This window comes from Nannobrachium achirus (assembly GCF_963921795.1).
Source record: "Nannobrachium achirus genome assembly, chromosome: 4".
Classification (NCBI taxonomy): domain Eukaryota; kingdom Metazoa; phylum Chordata; class Actinopteri; order Myctophiformes; family Myctophidae; genus Nannobrachium; species Nannobrachium achirus.
Window position 1 is genome coordinate 65,828,691 of NC_137813.1, and position 17,827 is coordinate 65,846,517.

The 17,827-nt window shown below is 42.3% G+C and overlaps 1 protein-coding gene across 1 annotated transcript in view; it reads right to left on the reverse strand.

The window, feature by feature from the left end:
* Positions 1-372: 372 nt before the first annotated feature.
* ccdc171 (coiled-coil domain containing 171) overlaps positions 373-17,827 on the reverse strand; it is a gene marked incomplete at its 5' end in the record, with an annotated part of 62,644 nt that continues 45,189 nt past the window's right edge. The window contains 7 exons of the mRNA XM_080723504.1: positions 373-641; positions 1,170-1,322; positions 1,900-2,031; positions 4,125-4,179; positions 5,581-5,705; positions 7,659-7,838; positions 16,233-16,397. Coding sequence (XP_080579630.1) covers positions 513-641; positions 1,170-1,322; positions 1,900-2,031; positions 4,125-4,179; positions 5,581-5,705; positions 7,659-7,838; positions 16,233-16,397 — 939 coding nt within the window. The 3' untranslated portion in view covers positions 373-512. The remainder of the gene's footprint in view (positions 642-1,169; positions 1,323-1,899; positions 2,032-4,124; positions 4,180-5,580; positions 5,706-7,658; positions 7,839-16,232; positions 16,398-17,827) is intronic.

A 17,827-nucleotide genomic window follows, 5' to 3' on the forward strand; every position in this document is an offset into this window, starting at 1 on the left:
CGGGATTATGAATAGACTTTACCAAAAACAATTTCAAATGCATACAACTTTTGAAAATAGCAGATCTACAAGATAAGACGCATTGTGAATGTATTTAGATGAAAATGAGAGACTGTGAGAGAATTACGAGATCATAAAACTTTATTCAATCAACAGAGTATAATACATGAGTTTGTATTTCATCAAGTCAAGCTGCCTATCAGATCTACAAGCTTGCAGCGTGGCACTCTGTGCCGCGCTGTGAGCTTGTATATCGGCTATTTTTCAGTAGTTAAAGCATAAAATAATAATACACCATAATGTGTACCCGTTCTGAATGAAAAGAATGTCCATCCACCCACCACACCCTCCTGATCCATTCTTTGGCCTATGTCTTCTTAGTGCTACGACTATGTCAGTCAGTCCATTGGTCCATCCGTCTGTCTGTCCAACACTTTGGTCCCAATTGAACAACAATGTCCTCATAAACTGTGGTCTTCTTCAGTGTAACTTCACGGCCCCCAGACAGAAAGCTATGAGGAGGCGCCGGGGTCTGGACAGGGCTGGGCGGAGCTACGGCTGATCGGCAGCTCCTTCGACAAATCGGAGAGCGGGCTTCGATGACTGGCTTTTGGATCAGCCAATGGGGAGAATTCAGCCACCTGAGAGAGAGAGAGAGAGAGAGAGAGAGAGAGAGAGATTTTTTCATAATCAACTAAATCGATTATATTAGCCACTTGAACCCTAGTGTCCATATTTTGAGAACTTTGGCCAAAAACAGAAATTTAATTTATCATGATATCATCCTCCATCATGCACTGGGATTAATTCACCTTTTATTTGCCAGGCTGTCAGACCAAAATGTACGTTTTCAGGAAAATGAGCTCAAGTGGAGTTAGGAGGTTTTGACCGAAGGGCTTTTACTAGTTTTTCATTGGTTCAATATAATTTTAACCAACACACAGACGTAAAGGGTGTTCAATAGCACATATTTATGAAAAAGAGAGGGAAACTAGCAGATCTACAAGCTCACAACGACGCGTTGTGAGCTTATAGATCGGCTATTTTTGGCAAATGTTCTGCCCCAGGATAATGGATGTTTTGATTATCGCGATAATATCGTAAATTGTGATTTCTTTGGTCACAATAATCGTGATATGACATTTTCATATCGTCACATCCCTACTTACGGGGACGTAGGCCAGGTTGTCGCGGAGGCAGGCGTCCTGCAGCTCGCCACGCAGCGCAGTCACATGACTGCGCTGGGCGGAGACCTCCTGCTCCAGCCAGCCAATCCGAGAGCCCGCTGCCTGGTAGAGATCAGCAAACGTGGAGACCAGCCTCTAGAGGGAGATGGAGAGCCGGAGAGACAGTTACCTTTTCTGTTAAACCAGTGGTTCTCAAACTTGGGGTCGGGACCCCAAATTATTTTGTGGGGTCCCCAGATGATTAGCTTAATGTAATTTTTTTTCCTCACTCAACGGTTAACAAACCAACACACAGTATAAGTGTATACAGGGTATCTGCACATTTATAAATTGACAATTTAAGGACTGTCAAGACTGTTTTAATACCAAACTGGCCAAACAGTCAAATATTAAGTAAGCAAGAGGCGGACATTGTGGAAATAGCCGTTCTGCAAGGGTTGTGAGCTTGTAGATTGGCTATTTTCACAATATTTATCTGCAGAACCAAGTCACATTAAATGTAATACCTACAATTCCAAGTGCTTGTCAGGGTGGGGGTCCCCAGTTCAAATATGTTTATTTTGGGGGTCATGGCCTTAAAAGGTTTGAGGGAGATGGAGAGCCAAACGAACAAAACAAAAAACGCACGGGTACTCCGAGGCTACTTTTCACTTTTCACGAATAAATAAGTGAATGGATGAATAAATGAATGAATGAATGAAGAGATAGTTACCTCACATGCAGTGACCTCCACACCTCCCATCATCCTCTCCGTTCCCGACAGCTCCGCGTGCACTCTGGGTAACTGCAGGGGGAGGGGCTTAACCGTCACAGAGCAACGTGACTGGACCAGACCGTCTCTGACCTGGGAGAGGGGACAGATTTTTTTTTGAAAAACTAAGATACAGTAAAAAAAAATCACACCCGTGTGAACTGAGCGGTGGTTTACCCACCTCATAGATCATGTGTACCGATTTTTGTGACATTTGAAGAAAAAGGAGCAAAAAGTGTGTTTTGGAGAAAATTCAAGATGGCGGAAAATCTATCCTGGCGCAAATGGGCGTGGCCTATATGGGAAGATGCGTCTTGACCCAAGGAATCCAGGGAAAAAAGTAGATCGAAAAATTTTAATTTTCCGATCTACGGTTCAAGAGTTACGGGGCAAAACGTAAAGTGGGACGTTATAGCGCCACCATGAGGCCGAGTGATATAATTATTTTTCGATTCATTCTTAAAATCATTATGAATCTCCTCTCCGAGGTTTGAAACTGTAGCTCCTATGGTTTACGAGAGAAAAATACTTGAAAGTGATTTCTTGCATTGTCCCATTATAAGTCAATGGGGACAATTAAGCGTAGTTTTTTGCAGATTACGTCGCCATGGTAAGGCGGATCGGAACGAAAGGTAGCACACCATTCCCGGCCGAGCCGCACATTTTGATGTATATATTGCGCGAGTGGCGTAAATGGTGCGGCACTAGTTACGCGCCAAAGTTTAGGCTACATACAGACACGGACGGAGACAGACCCACACACACGGCCACGTATAGGAGCGTTGTGACCACCGCTCAAAAAAAAAGCCTTTAACAGAATCTATTGCATTCAGAATGAACTCTTTTGCACCTCTTGGTTCTCCAACATTTCAATGCCACTAAAAACTAAGCTTCAGACCTCCCAAAACAAAGTGATTTGACTACCGGTACGACTACTACTCAGCCTACAGCCCACGACCCACCTAATTCCAACACACGTTGCTAGTCTGAGCTGGCTCAGGGTACTAGAACTAGAAGACAGGGATAATCAAATAAAAATGAGATTGGTATTTACTGTAAGATGGTCACTGGGGCAGTGCCCTCAATACCCTCATACCTGTCAAACTACTTCTCCAAAGTGAGTGACAGCCACAGCACTAGACCATGATTTGGGTGGAAACCTTACCTTCTATGTCCAAAACCGTTTTGTATTTATCACTTTAAAAATGATTTAAACTAGTGAGCGCGAGGCGTTGTGTGCTTGAAGATCTGCTATTTTCACTAGTTCTGTGCAGTGTTAATTTTGTTGATTATAACTAAGACAAACGACTAAGTCGACTACGATTTTTATATTTAGTCGACTAAGACTAGACTAGACTAAAACAATTTCAGAAGACTAAGACTAAATGTGTGTTATTAAAAAGTCTAAGACTAAAGGCCCATTCCCACTGGGCCAGATAACAGATATCTGGAGATATTTCTCCAGATATTTTTCCATTCAAAGTGGATGGTAGATACAGATAAAAAAAATATCTACCACAGATATTTGCCACAGATACTTTTATATCTCCAGATATCTGTTATCTGGCCCAGTGGGAATGGGGCTTTAGACTAAATGGAATTAAACAAATACAAATACATCTTTTAACTTTACATTTGAGAATGTATAGGCACTTGTCTGTTCTTTTCAAAACGTGTTGGTTTTGCACAGAGAGTAGCAGACAGTGTCAGATGTGATTGATACCGTTACTATATTAATTGCAGAGTAGAGATTTTGTACCTGGCAGTGGCACTGTGGCACACAATAGCCATTGTAGTCTAGCCATAGCAGTTTTACTTGAACATTTTAACAGAGCATGTGCTTATATTTAGCCTAAAAGACTAAGACTAAAAGACTAAGGCTAATCCCAAAAGACAAAGACTAAAAGACTAAAACTAAATGTTTTGATATGTAGTTGACTATACTAAGACTAGACTAAAACAATTTCAGACTAAGACTAAATAAATAATGTCCGACAAAATGAACACTGGTTCTGTGCGACAGTCTTCTGAGATGAAGCAAGGATTCACTTTGCGAAAAACGCACACATTTGAAACTAGGAGATACAAGGTTTCTGCCTGACAGCAACGATATACAATAGCCGACATAGTAAAAAATACCTAATATATTGTTATACTACCAAGTACCATACATGCATGCGTGTTACCTCTTTGTAGGTGTTCTCTACAGTGGTCATGAAGTTGACAAGAGACTTTTTACTCCTAGGATAGAGGGATGAGACAAAGATATAAAGAGTCACTGATAAATTAACATGTCCATATGTTTTAGCGTGTATGTACATTTTATTTATATAGCACTTCTTACAGCAGGGGTGGGCAACTTTGATGATGGCAAGGGCCACTATATTCCCACCTTCACTCCAGAGGGCCACATTGCATATTGTTACGTCCTACTTTGTCATTCTAGTATCTCATACAAAAGAAGCAAAAAATAGCAGATCTACAAGCTCAAAACGCATCGCGCTGCGATGCGTTTTGAACTTGTAGATCGGCAATTTTTTGCTCCTTTTGAATTGGAATCCTGAATTCTTTTTTTGTTATTTTTGAAATGGAATCCTGAAATGTAACATTTTGATTTAATTTCAAACACATTTAATTATATACTCCTGTTAAATTTATGAACTTGAATACAAATATACATTGGACATAAAAAAATATATATATATTTTAATACTACTATACTAGTCATTAAGCTACTAATATAGACTGAAGGAATTAAAGCAGGTCATGTTTGGAATTGTAACAGCTGAAATCAATAATATATCAGTATTCCTATATTAACCTGCGGGCTGCATTAAGTGAAGGTGGGGGCCGCATGTGGCCCCCAGGCCGCCAGTTGCCCATGTATGCCTTACAGAGAGAACTCACAAACTGCTTTACATACAGAGATACAAAACTAAACGGGGTACTAAAGCAGTTAGAAAAGAAAAAAAAAGCCTGTATAAATGTTAAACAAGACAGCAAATAACACAAACAAGAAAATATAATCATGTAACATGTGCAAATGCTTGTTCAAAACAACATATCTACGAGCTCCTTTCACTCAATGTGGTGAGCTTATAGATCTGCTATTTTTGAGAAAATCGTGAAAATTAGAGTTTTTACCCGATTCTATAAGTGTCTTTTGAATCCTTTTCATTTTCATTTTAAAAAAAAAAACCTATGTTTCTATGTCAGCAATCTGGCCAGCCATCGTCAAAGAAAAGGTCCTTTTCACTTAACTGGAGCTCAGTTAGTCTGTTCTTGAGAGACTACTATGTCAGTGGTTCTCAAACCTTTTCATGTGAAGGACCCCCAAAATGATATTTATTTGGCCACAGACCCCCATCTCAAAACATTTAGTTCCAGGGACCACCCAGAGGCAAAATTTGAGTTACAAACGTTCGCTTTTAAAATACATTATATTCAAAGATGTGCACGCATTTTCACGACTTTTTCAAAAATAGCAGATCTACAAGCTCGCAGCGCGGCACTCTGTGCCGCGCTGTGAGCTTGTATATCTGCTATGTTTCACTGGTTAAAGCATTCAATAATAATTCTAAACATTTAGGAATTATTTTCAATTGATGAAACGTGGTGGTGTGTGTGTGTGCGTGTTATTACCTGTGTGTGTTTGTCAGTGAATCCTCCATCTGTCTCAGACGGTCCTCCAACTCTCTCTTCTCTCGCTGTGCCGCCGACAAACGTTTACCCAGAATCCTTAGCGACTGCTCCTTGCGGCGAACCTCCTGAGGATGTGTGCACGTGTGTGCGTGAAAGAAAGAGAGCTTGTTAGTAACACTGATGAGTAGAGCCTTTAGCACGAATCTAATCTGTGTGTGTGTGTGTGTGTGTGTGTGTGTGTGTGTGTGTGTGTGTGTGTGTGTAAGAGAGAGAGAGAGATGGGAAGATAATCATTATTATCGTTTATCGAGATAAAAAACACGCACAATAATCGTATTGTGGAGATTTAAATGTATCGCAAAATTGTCCTCCGTCATGCACTGGGATCAATTCACCTTTTATTTGCCGACCTGCATATCTGGTACCACTTAAACCCTCTGTAATTGGTCAAAAAGGACCTGTAAATAACATACTTGATACAGTCTTTTTTCCCACTCTCTACCAAATCTCTCTGCCAAAAAAATAGCCGACCTACAAGCTCACAACGCGTCACAATGCGACTAGGGTTGGGATCCGGAACCGGTTCTTCGGGTACCCGGTTCCGAAATTGAGGAACCGGAGCCGGTTCCATCATATTTTCATGACCGGTTCCTATAACGGTTCCTGGAATTTTTCATGAGCGTTCATTTGGACCAGCTGTGTGCATTTCAAGCGACTGTGGTGACGTCTCGCTACATGTGTGAGTGAGGTGGATACGCCCACTCAAAGCAGAGTCTACAACAGCTGATCCAGGATCAGAATGCTAGTATCCTTCGAGACAGACGGAGCTAACGTTAGCGCAGCAGCAAAACTACTCACGATTGTGGTTGCACTTTATAAGAGAGGAAAAAACGAATGCAAAGTGAACGAAATGCAGTGCAATCCTTTCCTGCAAATGTGCAGTCTCCTAAACTCTGTACCAGTGACTGCAGCTGACGCCTGCCGTTTCACTTTCTTCAGTTGCCTAGCAGCTAGCTGCTAACCACGTAGCGCAATGTACAATTCACTCGGCTCGGCTGGTACTTCATTCATGGTGTTGCATATGACGGACGCGACGTTTGTCTGAGGTTCAGCTTTCACACTGGTAGCAGCTGGGATGATGATGACAACGAAAGACTAGCCGATCTACAAGCTCACAGCACGTCGTGTGCGACGCGTTGTGAGCTTGTAGATACCAGATCAGCTATTCATTGTTAAATAACCATGTATTCTCCACTATTTGAAAGTCCACCCTTAACCATGCATTTTTATTGTGGTTAAGTTGAAATAGTAGTTATATAAGTTGCTGTAGTAAACAGGGAATCACTTTATTATAATAATTATGAAAGATAGATCTATATCTATATAGGCATATACACATATGCCTATATTAATTGATTGAATAATTTATTAGAAATTTGCAATAGAAAAAAAGTACAGTTTCATGACAAATCACTGGTACAAGGTCAACTAAAAGGAGATCCTGGAAAGCCGAGGCTTATTTCCACTGGAACCACACTTTAAGTATCTCATATAAAAATATTTATACACATATGCCTATATATATACAGTATATGAGAACTTCCGGAACCGTTTTAGGAACCGGTTCTACCCGGAACCGAAAAGGGGTACCCGAAAAAGAATCGGTTCAAACCAAACGGATCCCAACCCTAAATGCGACACGTTGTGAGCTTGTAGATCGGCAATTCTTTTGGCAAATGTTCCGTCCTAGGATAATAGATGTTGGAGGATATTTTGATTATCGCGATAATATCGTAAATTGCAATTTGTTTTGGTCACAATAATTGTGACATGACATTTTCATATCGTCCCATCCCTAGTGTGTGTGTGTGTGTGTGTGTGTGTGTGTGTGTCTGTGTGTGTGAGTGTGTGTGGGGACTGCCCCATATGGTTCGAACTCTCGTTGGTCCGAACACCGTCGGCAGGTTAGCTACTCAACAGTGTTAGTTTTACTGAGGTTAGGGTTAAGGTTTAATTTAGGTGGTCGGACCAAAGGGAGTTCGAACCAAGGACACGTTAGCGTGTGCGCGCGTGCGTACCTGTGCAGCCTGGCTCAGTGTGTGTTGCGTGCGGGTGGTGTCAGCAGTGTGCGTGTGGAGTTGCGCGGTCAGCGTGCGTAGCTGAACGGACTGCTCCCTCAGCAGACCCTGGGCCTCCTGCTCCCTGTTCAGGGCCTGGCGCAGCTCCGCGCACACGCTCTCAAAGCGCTCCACCGGCACCTAGCAAAAGCAGGGGCGTCACAAGGGGGAGGGAAGTGGGTCTGAGTTACTAGGGCCCAATGTGGACTGGAGTAGGGGCCTTGATTATTTTATACTTTAGCTATTGAAAAATAGCAGATATACAAGCTCACAGCGCGGCACCGAGTGCCGCGCTGCGAGCTTGTAGATCTGCTATTTTTGGAAAAAAGTTGTGAGAACGTGTGCAAATCTTTGAATATATGTATTTTCAAAGCGAACGTTTGTAACTCAAATTTTGCTTCTGGGTGGTCCCTTGGAACTAAATATTTTGAGATGGGGGTCCGTGGCCAAATACATATCCTTTTGGGGGTCCTTCACATGAAAAGGTTAGAGAACCACTGACACGGTAGTCTCTCAAGAACAGACTAACTGAGCTCCAGTTAAGTGAAAAGGACCTTTTCTTTGATGATGGCTAGCCAGATTGCTGACATAGAAACATAAAACCTTAGAAGGATTCAAAAGACACTTTATTGAATCGGGTCAAAATTCAAATTTTCACGTTTTTTCAAAAAAGGCAGATCTACATGTACATCTTATATATCTGCTATTTTTCAATAGTTAAAGCATAAAATAATGATACACAATAATGTGTACCCGTTCTGAATGGGTTTATCCAAAGCAACTTACAATAAGCAGGTAATACACATCACTATAAGCAAGATAAATATGTCAGTAGTAGTACATCAACAACAATATAACAAATGCATAGGAATATCAATCTAGAAAAACAATAACATAGGTAGAGCATGCGCCTAATCAGTAAAAACACTTAAAACCTGAAAAATGCTATCTAGATTCATGTATGGTCATTGAAGGAAGGGGAGTGTTACAGTAGTGCTATGGGTTTAGGTGGAGTCTGAAGAGGTGAGTCTTCAGTCCACGGCAGAAGCTAGGGAGTGAGTCTTTAGTTCTAAGTACGACAGGGAGTTTATTCCACAGTTTGGGGGCCAGGAGGGCAAATTGTCTAGGACGAGTGAATTTTTGTCCTGGGGTTTTTAGCCAGGGTTCTGTCAGCATCCCTGTGTGGGTCTGAGTTACTAGGGCCCAAGGTGGAGGGGCCTTGATTTGATTTTGATTTTATACTTTAGCTATTGAAAAATAGCACATATGCATTTTTTTTAAGCGAACATTTGTAACTAAAATTTTGCTTCTGGGAGGGTCCCCTGGAACTAAATATTTTGAGATGGGAAATATATATTTAAAAAAAAAAGACGTAGAAGGATTTGAAATATTCAAAGACTTGCACAAATCTTCATGATTTTTTCAAAAATAGCAGATCTACAAGCTCGCAGCTGTGAGCTTGTATGACTGCTATTTTTTCAATAGTTAAAAGCACAAAATAATGCGTAATAATGCGTTCACAGTCTAAATGGGTTAAACCCCCTCCCCTATGAAGAACATTCATGGGGGGCCCGCAGTGAATCCTTGTACCCAGGGCCCAGAATATGGTGTGACGCCCCTGGCCAAAAGTAAAGGCACTCATTGTGCACAATGTGCCCGTTTCACACACGTGGGGCCTGACATGATTATGATATTTTAAGTGGCGATTAATTGTCAAACGATTTAATTGTGTTTTTGTCGCTGCACACTGGAGCATATGAATAAAACAACATTACATTTTTCTGTTTGGCTTTGAAGTTGCACACGGCAGATATGACAAATAACCTACATATACAAAGGAATGACTGGCAACTTTATTCTTTATGCATTTATAGTGGAAATAGTGATGCGATGCGTTGTGAGCTTGTAGATCGGCTACTTTTTGAAAGGGTTTGAAATGATATGAACATTTCTCAACATGGAAACAGTTATGACGATTATGCAAAAATAATTGCGATTACCTCAAGTAATTGCGATTAGATGATTATGTGATAATTAGCCCTTCGCTATGCCCCTCCCCAACCCGTCCTTGTCCAATACCACGTTAGCAACGAGTTACTAAGAGAGGAGCGATGGAGGAACGCCCATAGGCCTTGCATGTTATATAACAGCTCTTGTCTCTTTCACATGTAAATAATCGATCGTTTCAGGAGGAAAAGCTTCAAAATGTCCCCTAAATCTAGTCACCAAAGCCTGCCCTGTAGTAGGCTGTGCACAGGAAAAATGTGCATGACATTATTTCAATGAGTAAAAACACAGGGAAATGTTAGTGACTAGGGCATTCATCAATTATTCGAATAGTCGAATATTCGAATATCAAAGTCACTATTCGACATTGTTCACCAAAGTCGATTTTTTTTATAGTTTTGTGTTTAAAAAATATATATATATTTCTTCATGGTTTATAAAGCTTGGCTAGATAGGATGTCATAAAAACCCTGACAAGCACTTGGAATTGTAGGTATTACATTTAATGTGATTCGGTTCTGCAGATAAATATTGTGAAAATAGCCCATCTACATGCTATTTTCACAATGTTCGCCTCTTGCTTACCTAATATTTGACAGTTTTGCCAGTCCTGTCGAATATTCGACTATTCGAATACTTTGAGGTTGAATCATTCGAATACTAAAAATCACTATTCGTGAATGCCCTGACACACACACACACACACACACACACACACACACACACACACACACACACACACACACACACACACACACACACACACACACACACACACACACACACACACACACACACACACACACACACACTTTATTCATTTGATGTTTCTCGCGGGACAGTCCCGAAATCGGACCCCCTGTCCCGCAAAACTTCACAATGTAGCGCAAATCAAAGACATGGGGGAAAAGAGGGGAAAAAAATGTTTTGGGGGGGATTTCTTTTCACAATAATGTGAAGCATAACATTCTCTCGGTTACACACCGAAACATTGCTATTCAGAAGATTGACTTCCATTATTCTAAATGGAGGTGTCACCTAAACTTAACCTAAACCCTCACCCTCAGTGGGGGTATTTCTGAATGGGGATGTTTCTAAGTAGGGGTGTTTCTGAATAGAGGTCTGCTTAGTTATAGAAATCCATCGTATTCTCATCTACTGCTGTTTTACTGATATTTTGTGTAAGTGCTTGTAAATAAATTAAATTGTGCGGTCTTGTTGAATTTTTTGCACCATACAAGTACGGCACACAGTACAAGTTAAGACATATGCTTCAAAGTACAGGATTATATAAAAGCATCCCTCTGAAGACCAATTATTTCCCACAATTGATTGATTTAAAACTTTATTAGAAGTTTGCACAGGAAAAGGTAGTTTCATAACAGATGGTACAAGGTCAACTAAAAGGATAAACACCTCCAAAGAGCCTTGGGCTTGTTTCAATTGGGGTCCTTTAAAAAAAAAACACAGCACTATGAAGAAAACCTGCAGCTGTTTAGGTGATGAGTGGAGAGAGAACAAAACAAACAAACACACACCTCGCTCTACTGAGAACGGATCATGATCTTTTTTATCTAGTGCCTCTGCTGGAACACTCCACCATGGCAGTTCCTGTTAACACTGCGCATGTGCAATACCCCGGTACCACGCTGGGACACACCCAGTGTGATATCCTTCCTTTTTATTCTAGATCACAGCTACCTGCATGGTTGACATCACCACATAGTGACAGCACAGCCTGCCCACATGATGAAGGAGATCCACATGGAAGCAGGCCATCATCAGACCATATATGGTGTTGTCTATGTCGGTTTTGTTTAAGTGCTGAGCACAGAGTCACTGGGGCGGAGCTAAGCTCCAACATCTGGCTTTGTCCGGGCTCTGAAGCGTGGCCTACATCTGGTCTACATCTGGCCTACATCTGGTCTACATCTGGCCTACATGGGGTCTACATCTGCCCTACATCTGATACATCTGGCCTACATCTGGCCTACATCTGGTCTACATCTGCCCTACATCTGGCCTACATCTGGCCTACATCTGGTCTACATCTGCCCTACATCTGGCCTACATCTGCCCTACATCTGGTCTACATCTGGCCTACATCTGCCCTACATCTGGCCTACATCTGGCCTACATCGGGCCTACATCTGGTCTACATTGGGCCTACATCTGGTCTACATCTGGTCTACATCTGGTCTACATCTGGCCTACATCTGGTCTACATCTGGTCTACATCTGGTCTACATCTGGCTAAGCTTTGAGATCTAGCTTTGCGGGAAACTACTACACTCATGTCTTCAACATGGATCTGTCCCATACAGCGCCACCTTCAGTCCGATTTTTAAAACACATTTTTGAACACTGCTCCTACAGTCTTTTCCCTAAAATCACGCAAATAGGTACACAGTATGTCTGACTCTACACTCATGTCATCAACATGGATCTGTCCCATATAGCACTAGAATTAGGCCGATTTTTTTTAACACATTATTGGACCTAAAATCACGCTGCGTCCTGATGGTCGCTTATCTCCCGATTAGGGAGTCTTACTAGTTCTCATCCTCTTTTGTTCTCATGGCCGCCAGTTCCCACCTGATGTTGTGTGGGAGTCCAGACTGCTCCAAACCGTACTGAATAACTGCTAGATTACATAACGTCTTCAGGCTAGGACTCAAGTCTAAGACATACAGGTCATCAGGTGCGTCGACTCCTCCAAAGAGGATGATACGATCACCCATCATGCAACAGCACATCCTATCCATCGAAGATGGTCCTTTCCCCTTGGGCTCAACCTTCTTCCAGCAGAAGGTCTCTGGACTGAATTTCCACAGATAAATGACATATTTATGGTTCCAGCTAACAGGCTTCCATTCGTATTCACCAAATACATACAGCTCTCCATTGTACGTAAAGGCTGAATAATAATGATCCCTGCGTTCTTTTGGAGGAGGCTGTGCAACTGTGTTCATCCAGCAGTTGGTCTCTGTGTCAAACACTCTGATGGTGTTGTTGTAGTGACCCCCCCACGAGCCCCCAAATACAAACATCTTTGTCCCGATGATGGTGGCAGAGTGACCATCTGAAACAGGAGGTGGAGTTCCTCTGGTGTTAATTAAGGACCAGACCATTGTGGTGGTGTCCAACTTGTAGTCATTAGTGAGCCCAGTCTGGGTCCATCCTCCGTGAATAAACATGACCTTCCCCAAGATGCAGGCTGAGTGGTTCTGCCTCTCCTCTGGAACAGTCCCTGAAACCCTTGGTTTGAACCATCTGTGGGCGCCAACGTCAAACCCATAAAGCACATTGCACCAAGGATACCCTCCCCAGAGGTAGACAGTATCTTCAATCAGCACAGCTGTGTGGCCCTCACACCCGGAGGGAACCTCAAGGTAACGTTTTCTTCGTCCAGACGCCACCGGGTACAACGCTGTCCAGCACAAAGACACTGTGTTGAAGATGTGCACACCAATCTGATCACTGTCCTCGTCACTGACTCCTCCAAAAGAGAACACCTTCTGTCCAACTGTCACCGCAGCGTGCCTGCATCTCTTTATTCCTTTCAGATGGATCGTCCAGCACAACATTATTTACACACCGATACGCTTTGGTTCGGTTGCCACTTATATTTGTTCGTGGCACAAACGTCCCGCAAGGTCTGACCAATCCACAAAGCCGATGGGCCGGGGCTCGGCCAATCGAGGAAGCTTGTGCCTAATCAAATTATCATCATAGCAACCTCAGCCAGAGGCAACATCTATCTATAAACTAGACGTACTGTTCCTACGAAACGGTGTGGGCTCGCTCGTAAAGAAATCATTTAAAAAAAATAACTAAAGGGAAACTCTTAATCAAACTAGACCAGGTCAACCTGGTTGTGCCAGACCCCCTGTCTGTCATCATCATTTATGACATCATGCCTTTTGTAGGCATGTCATCATCATGTCATCATCATATATACCCTTTATATAGAAAACCCGGACAGACATTTGCTTATGTAGGCCTACCCATTTCATGGGTCTGGCAATAAATTGTTTGCCAACGTGACTATATTCTGCAGCGTGCTAACTGTCATGTGAAGCTCAACCAATACTCCAGCTAGCACCACTCCCAGATGTTTTTCCACCAATTTCCAATTGCACCTCATTGGCTAAGGGCCCTGCCTTTGTACTGTCGGGCGGAACTTATAAATAAATAATGAGGATAAGATGTTCTTGCCTTTCAGGCGAGCCCACAATTTGGGAAATCTACGTCTGCCTTTCTGCGCTGACGTCATGCAATGGGAAAACCGTTAGCCAATCAGAGAGAGGTAAAGGGTGACATCATAATATCGAGGCATATATAAGAACCAACAGCAGCAGAGGAATCCATAACAGATATGGTTGCTATGGATACAGAGTATGGGCTTCCATCTGAAGGCCCTGCCGAACTACCGTATTAGCCCGAATATAGTACGACTCTGATTATAAGACGACCCCTATTTTTCAATTATCATTTTTGGGGAAAAAATATATTACCCTATATATTATATATATTAACTCATTGAGTGCCAGCCTATCACCACTAGAGGGCGCCCAGTGACCAGAGAATAATAGAGATATGCTGGTAATGCATGCCCAAGCCCTGGAGCCATGACTTTTTTTACAAAGGAAAGGACACTTTCCTTTGTGCATGTACAGGAAGAGGATGAAGTTAGCTTGAAGTTAGCTATTGGCTACCAAGCATTTTAGAAGCCTTATTTTCGTCAACTTAGCCATGATTAAACCTTGCACACCTCATGCATGGGAAAAAAACAGAGAAGAATGAGCTCTAAAAAATCCAATGCAATCCTGGATTGCATTGGAGTGGATTTGTGCAGTTTGTTCACAGCTTTCAAACAAAAAAATCCGATTGGAAATCCGTTCAGGCATTCTTGAGATAATCGCCATTATGTTTTACATGTAATGTAAACAAAAATGGCTGCCCTGTATGTTAGATGGGGTTGTATGGGGGTGGAACATGCAAAATCGCGATTGAAATCATGTTCACCAGATTTGATGGGGTCCAAAAAAAAAAAAAAAAAATTCAAAAAAATTTTTTTCAAAATTTTTTTTTTTTTTTTTTTTTTTTTTCAAAAGCCGAACTTGTTCGGGATCGGCACACTACGATACGCTAATAAAGCCGAACTAGTTCGGGATTGGCACTCAATGAGTTAAGTTATTTATAAAGAAAAACGTTTTTATTGTAAAATTATTATAGAAAAGCTCATACAGAGATAACATTCTGACTTTGCCAAACGGGACGTGAAATGAGCGGCGTCCAAATGTCGCTGCGCAATCTGTAGACAGTGTACGGTCGTAACAGCTCGCTTGGGCTGTGGGTAGAGCAGGGAAAGGTCCTGAAAGATACATAACGGCGAACATCTCTCCGGCGAAAATGTCTAGACACCGAATATATTACGACTCAGTATTTTGAGGATGTGTTTTATAGAATAAAATATCGTGGTATATTCAGAATATATTGTCATCCAAATCAAGCCCATAGTAACCACATTTTAGAGGATAGCCTACAGTTATAGGGAGAAATAGCCCTGAAACAATTCGGTCGTATCTCACAACCGTCATGTGTCCACCTCAACCTGGTGTTGAGCAGTTTAGCCAATTTGCCACGTACGTCTACACAAACGTTCAGATTTCAAAAATAAAGTGCTTAGCGAAGGCTCACGGATGGTACGCTCAAGCACAATTACTTTGTACTCTTCAGTATTGTTTGATAAAAAGCATTTTAACTCATTGATTGCCAAAGCCCGAGTTTCCCGAGTTGGCAGCCATTTAAAAAAAAATAATAATAATCTTTTTTTATAAAAAAAAAATCCAAAAATGCCTAAAATGTATTAGGCATGATCGCAATCGCGAAATTGCATGTTTAGCCCCATAACAAACACATCTTTCAAAATGGCAAAATGTTTGTTTTGTCGGACTTTGAAGGCTTCTATCTCATGAATGCCTGAACGGATTTCCAAGCGGATTTTTTTGTTTGAAAGCTGTTAAGAAGTACTACACATATGGTGCATGATCTAGGCATGGGCGTGCACGATCCGTGCACTAAACATTGATCCGTGCACTAGAAATTTAGGAAGGTGGCAGTGTTTGTTTTGTCTGACTTTGAAGGCTTTTATCTCATGAATGCCTGAACGGATTTCCAAGCGGATTTATTTGTTTGAAAGCTGTTAGAAAGTACTACACATATGGTGCATGATCTAGGCATATGCGTGCACTAAAAATTGATCCGTGCACTAGAAATTTAGGAACGTGGCATCCTGGTACTTGGCGGCCATCTTGAAAAGGGCAATCAATGAGTTAAACCGATTGGCGGCCATGTTCTCGCATTTTTCTCACTACACGACCGCATCGGTTGTGAGGTGTACTGCACTCTGATACTTAAGTACAGTACTTGAGTACATGTACTTAGTTACTAAACCTCACGCCATATTAGCTCTCATTCAACATAAAGACACATAATTTCAGGCAGTGTGGTGGGCAGCCTCACCAAGTCACAGGGGTCCTTGTGGCCGTGGCGGTGGTTTCCACGGTTACCCTTGGATGCTCGTTTCAGATTGGCCAACTCCAGCCTGAGGGACCGCCTCTCTACCTCGGCCGAGTGCAGCCGTTGGCTGAAAAGCAGGAAGTGCTGCTGCAGGGAGGAGACCAGCGTCTGGAGGAGGACAACACATTTATAACTTGGATTATCGCGATTTACGATATTAATGTGATAATCAAAATCCATTATCCTGGGGTGGAACATTTGCCAAGAATAGGCGATCTACAAGCTCACAATGTGTCGCAACAGATCTGCTATTTTTTGGCAAAGACATTTGATAGAGAGTGAAAAAATGACTGTATCAAGTACGTATATTATAAGTAACTTTTACCAATAGAGGGTTTAAGTGGTACCGGATATGCAGCTCTGCAAATAAAAGGTGAATTGATCCCAGTGCATGACGGAGGACGATATCACGATACATTAAATCTCCACGATACGAATATCGTGAGTGTTTTTTATCACGATAAACGATAATATCGCGTATCGTCCCATCCCTACACCCCACTTATGCGGGGGACTGTAGCTGAGTGGTGTACATACATTCTACAGCAGTGTTATCATAATATGATAACACTATCCTAAGATCATATTATGATCTTAGGACCATAACCGGCTGCCTGAAACCCACCCCTGTGTTCCACCTGCCAGTACTAGTGGGAATTGCCCTGGCCGGCCTCCGACAAGAGGATGCTATACCCTCACCCTAGCAAGGAAAGCCCAGGGACATGACTGGCATATGCTGCACAATACCACCACAACAGTGCTAAATAGACTCAAGTCCCTCAAGGCCTATGATTGGCCAGCTAAAAAGCTAGATACCTCATGCAGTTCATTGGCACGACCTGTAAAAAAGTATTGGCAGAAGTTTGGAAAGCACGCTGCCACTCAAAGTGGCCAGTCACAGCGCATCTTATCCAGGACTTCAATTCAATTCAAAGGAGCTTTATTGGCATGCGGAGACACACGTTTGCATTGCCAAAGCAAGTGCCTCTGGGAAAGAGCGAGTCCTGCATCTGATTGGCCTACCGAACGTCCCCTTCTTTGAAGCACGCTGAAGCGTGTTTCAGAATTCCGGAAGCTTGCCCCTAAAAATTGCCAATACCTTTTTACAGAGGCCCAGTAATCATCATGTGTATAACCCGAGAGGACCCGATAGGACCCGTACTGTGTGTGTGACGTGTGTGTACTTTCTGCTTTTTATGCAAACTGTAAAGCAATCAATCAATGTGTGTGTGTGCGCTGGTGTGCGCTGCTGCGCTATGATCAGGATACGGAACAAACTGGAGTTCTGTTTAACGTGTGTGCTGTGCTGTGTTTAGGCTGACCTAGGATCAGATTCAGGTCCGTAATTAGCCGCGAGGCAGCGACATGAGAATGGTTGTGTAACTGTGAGATGATAATGCTGGTCTAAGATCAGATTTACAGCGGGGAAAAAAGAGCTTGGTGCGTGCATAATGCATGCGTGTGCGTGATGCGTAGCAGCTACTCCAGGCTGATGAGAAAGCACTCGCCTACAAGTTAAACCATGACAAACAAACCGA